Source organism: Spinacia oleracea, chromosome 1, assembly GCF_020520425.1.
Source record: "Spinacia oleracea cultivar Varoflay chromosome 1, BTI_SOV_V1, whole genome shotgun sequence".
Taxonomy (NCBI): Eukaryota; Viridiplantae; Streptophyta; class Magnoliopsida; order Caryophyllales; family Amaranthaceae; genus Spinacia; species Spinacia oleracea.
In genome coordinates, this window is record NC_079487.1 from 101,577,841 (window position 1) to 101,582,370 (window position 4,530).

At 32.9% G+C, this 4,530-nt stretch overlaps 1 protein-coding gene across 1 annotated transcript; it reads right to left on the minus strand.

Annotated features, from left to right (window-relative positions):
• Nucleotides 1-1,964: 1,964 nt before the first annotated feature.
• On the minus strand, nucleotides 1,965-4,530 carry LOC110803286 (aspartic proteinase NANA, chloroplast). Its single transcript, XM_022008788.2, has 2 exons — nucleotides 3,755-4,530; nucleotides 1,965-3,004 (listed from the first exon to the last, which is right to left on the minus strand). Exons 1-2 carry the CDS (start codon nucleotides 4,363-4,365, stop codon nucleotides 2,161-2,163), a joined length of 1,455 nt encoding a protein of 484 aa, XP_021864480.2. The 5' UTR covers nucleotides 4,366-4,530; the 3' UTR covers nucleotides 1,965-2,160.

Consider the following 4,530-nt stretch of genomic DNA (forward strand, 5'->3'; position numbering starts at 1 on the left):
CTCCAAAGAGTTGTCGATCAAGTAGAATAAGAAGTCAACAAACACGAATACCATATTTTTCCCGAAGAAGAATAAAAAGATACTATATATATATATATATATATATATATATATATATATATATATATATATATATATATATATATATACTCCATCCATTTCGAAATAATAGGCACAGTTTATCTTTTTTACGCTTGCCAATGTAAATATTTGGACATTATTATCTCTGATTTTGCATTCGTAAAAATTATAAAAAATTGATATTCCGAAAGTACATATCGAGATGAATCCAACAAGACCCCACACGATTACGGAGTATATATTTCCTTACCCGTAAATCACAAATGATAACCAAATTAAAATTTATAAATAGTGTCAAAAGTCAAAGTCTATATTATTTTGAAACGTAGGAGGTATATCATATGGCTGATTGGTGCATGTTGTCCCCTGATCTTCTCAGCAAAGTTGCAATGAAATATACTCCCTCCATTTCTTTTTGTTTGCTACGTTTGGACTTCTGCACGTTTATTAACATACAATAAAGATTCTGTTTCCTTTTTATTAAAAAAATAAAGACAAGTAAAACTTCAATCCACTAATCATTACAACAGTCAATAAGATTGTTTTATTTATCAAAATGAACCAATAATGGAAAAGCACAAAGATTGCTAACTTAACATACTTGGGAAATTGTAAAGAAATTTAATGAGTTGAAAAAATTGGACCAATATAATTCAAATTAAAAGATGGCACAAAAAATGATATAGTATAATAAGTTTATAAAAGGAAAGATTCTCCCACGTTACAAACATTGTGAAACACCCTAAAAGAAATACGTAACAAACAAAAAGAAACGGATGGAGTAATTGAGATCAATTGAGATCTCTACTGTGTGTATGTGTGTCATTCATGGAACAAACTGTACAATAAATTTATTATACAACAGTATAGCTTTTATCCATCTTTTTACGGAGTAATTTTTACCTAATTTTTGTAACTTTTAGCATGTTTTAATTAACGTTTATATTATATAAAAGAAAATTGATAGATAAGCACTTTAACCTTTAATTTTATACATTATTAGTGATTTTGAAAAAATAATTTTTATTAAAATAAACAATTGTATGATAAAAAAGTAGATAATTTTTACATAGATAAGGGTAAGTTATAAGAATTTTGAATTAACTTTTACCCTAGTACCATTTATATATAATAAGAATTTGTGTTCACCGAAAGATGTTTCATTCGTGGTCAAACCGGAGTGGATGCTCAATAAACCAACCATACCTTGGTTGCTGCGCAAGCACAACTTCAAGCGCAAGCAGAATCGCAAGTACAAACACTAGTAGGGGTTTAAACAAGTCGAGCCCTAACCTTTAATTGTATTCATTTTTTTCTTTTTCTTTTTTTTTTGGATGGGAATTGTATTCTTAATTATTAGCATAACTTGTCATCTTAATTTGATGTTTTAAGTTGAGTTTAATGGCCACGTGCCACTCTATATAATGTTAGTGTAACTGTCTTGAGAGAGTGTGGGATAGCTCAGTTGGTTAGAGCTTCCCTCCCAGTTCCAGGTGATCCTGGGATCAATTCTCATCCCCACCATTGTGGCTTATTTGCACCAAAAAAAAAAGTGTTACAGTCTTGAAAATCATTATTTACATCATGCACCTAAGGGTATTTTTATATCGATTGATGGTCCCTTTCACATGCATTTTTTCCTCACAAGTACAATGAAAATGTGAGAGAATGTGCATCTTAAGTATATGTTCTATTACAGTCTATCTATATTTTTACTCCATGTATAGAAATATAGTTTACATAGTTCGTCTTATTAACACCGGCCCCCTACTTAACTTTTATTCATTAAATTAGAACCAAATTAAAGATACATAAAAGTGTGAAAATAAACATTAAAAGAAGTGTTAAATTAGTAAGTAATACATATAAATGTGGGTCATATATAACAATTTGAACTCACAAAACTTTTTAAGAAATTTTCATTGTAGTACAACCGGAAACACCTTTCTAGGTACAATCAACACTATTTCCAAACACATGCATATACTCGGTCATAAGACCAAGCACACAGACAAATAAAAAAGTACTTAAATATGGTACAACCGGTTGCAGCTAGATGCATAAAAAAATAAAATAAAATTAACCACAAGTGGAAGAAACAAATCCTATAGTATGTTGGTGAAGATCGAACTCCCACAAATAGTTTTGTTGCAAGATATTACCAATAACATTTAAACCAGTAGGTGCTTCAAGAAACCCTATACAACTAACATGTGGACCATCATCCACAATATAACTCTTAACAAGTGGTTTAAACCTTGCCCCATCAGTAAAATGGATCTCTAACCTTGGTACCATTTTCGGGTTAAACGGTGTAGCTGTGGAGTTAAAGCAATACTCAAAATCAAGCTTACCATCTCCATCAAAATCCGTTATCTTCGGGTGATCCTTTTCAAGAGCGGGTATAAGAACATCCATAATAGCTCGGTAAGCGGGTCCGCCCCAGTAAGTAGCAGCAGTACCCGAATCAAGTATAGTACCACCATCACTATCACGGTTCCAAACAACGGGTTTAATATCGAGCATCTTGTTGTTCATGCTAACACCCTTTATGCTGACCCAGTAATACGGGGCGGTTTCGATGGGTAAAAGTGCAGTGTATCTCATGAACTCTTGGGTCGGAGCTTTTTCTTTTGCATCTCCGAATATGAGATAGTTGGTTACATTGGTTGGGCTAAGATGGTCTACTAAACAATAGGAGAAAGATCCACCAAACTCTTTTACGGCTTTGAGTGAGAAGGAAAACGGGTTGATACCTAATCCAAGTACACCATCTGCGTGCTTCATTGTGTCGTTGTCGGTAAATGATTCGGAGCATCCGACTAATAAGTCTGGTAGTACTACTGATTTTCCTGTTGTTGTGGGTAGGGTTGCCAGTTCTGACCCGAATTCTCCATACGTCCATAAACCGTAATCGCCATAACTATGTTCACATTCAAACAAAACGATTTTACAAGGTATTTTTTGACAATTTTACCTAATTTTTACCGGTAATTTAAGGACATAAAATTAGACTAATTGAATGACAATGAGACAAATGAGAAATAAATTTTCATGTGATCATTTTTAATATATTACTCCGTCCGGTTTTTTTTATTAGTCTTCGTTACTTATTGAGTTATTAGTATTTTTTTTTATTAGGATTATTATGAAAAAAATATCAAATTAGTATCGTTGATACATTCTTGTGCTTGAATACGTAATGTCAATTTAAGTTACAATTCACTTTTAAAAATATATGGTTACTATGATTTAAAAAATGATTACCATATCTAAGAATTTTGGTGTTGAATTTATTATATTCACTATATGAATAAAAGATGTCACTATGTAAATAAAAAGGGCGATAAAAAAAATAATTGATTTTGGGTCCATACTAATATTATTATGGATTAGATACATGCAAGAATAATCCTAGGTATCTTTCCTTCTTCTTTTTTCTAACGAATAGTTATCCCTATTATACCCTCATATCAAATTGTAACTCCAATTATCTGGTCTCAAGTAAATTCCCCTTGTAAGTACGTACCCTTAATCTTTTCTGGTAATCGATCACACGTGTAAGATGCCTATAAGATTGTTTGACAGGTGACTTTAGAAAACAGATTGTCTAAGATTCCAACCAAGACTAACATATAAAAATTAAACAAAAGGAGGGAGTTAAATCAATTACCTGTAATTATAAAGGCAAGGAGCATTGTCATTAGGGCAAATATCAAGAGCAGAAAGTGAAGGGAAATCTATAACGCAATTGTCAGATTTGCAAGTAACAGCTTTATACGATAAAGACTTATTAACATTTTGTTCTTGTTGTTGTTTGTCGGTAAGCCATTTATAGTTTCCATTCCTACACTTAACCCATGTAAGATCACTCCCCGTATCAACCACCAATCTCAGCTTCGTCGGCGGACTTCCGACGTCGATATCCACCACATACTCACCCATCTCGTATTGCGCCGCCGCATACATTGGTAGCTTTACCGAACCTTGTATCTTACTTTTCAATGGCGCTTCTCTTTCTTCCATAGGAACATCGTCTTCTTCGAATAAACTTCTGGGTAATGATGGTCGAGTTTTGTTCATTAATAAACTCTTCTTTACCCTTTGAGATATCCCATTGTATCGAGAAAGATCGTGTTTTATTAACTTGGAAAGCCGCCCTGGGGGCCTTGTCGTCTTTTCCGGTGTTGATGAATCTGCGAATCTCGTGTTGGAGTAAAACACGATGATTATCGCAGTGAAAAAAACCAGGTAAATTCTGGGAAGAAGATACATTTTTACCATTCTCCGTCCCCCTCAGGAAAAGACGTGAGATGAAATGAAATGACTTTTTTTGAGGGGTGGCAAAAAGAAAAATGATTTCCGAAATAAAAGATGATTATATATTTTAATTAGTTTTTCTTGGTGTTGATTTGGAAGGCCATTATGGCCTAAATTTTCATTATTCTC

Bases quoted from the DNA above. Each gene is read 5' to 3' on its own strand.
- LOC110803286 (XM_022008788.2), bottom strand. From the start codon at position 4,365: ATGGTAAAAATGTATCTTCTTCCCAGAATTTACCTGGTTTTTTTCACT. The intron at 3,005-3,754 runs GTAATTGATTTA...ATGTGAACATAG, and splicing joins CCTTGCCTTTATAATTACAG to TTATGGCGATTACGGTTTAT.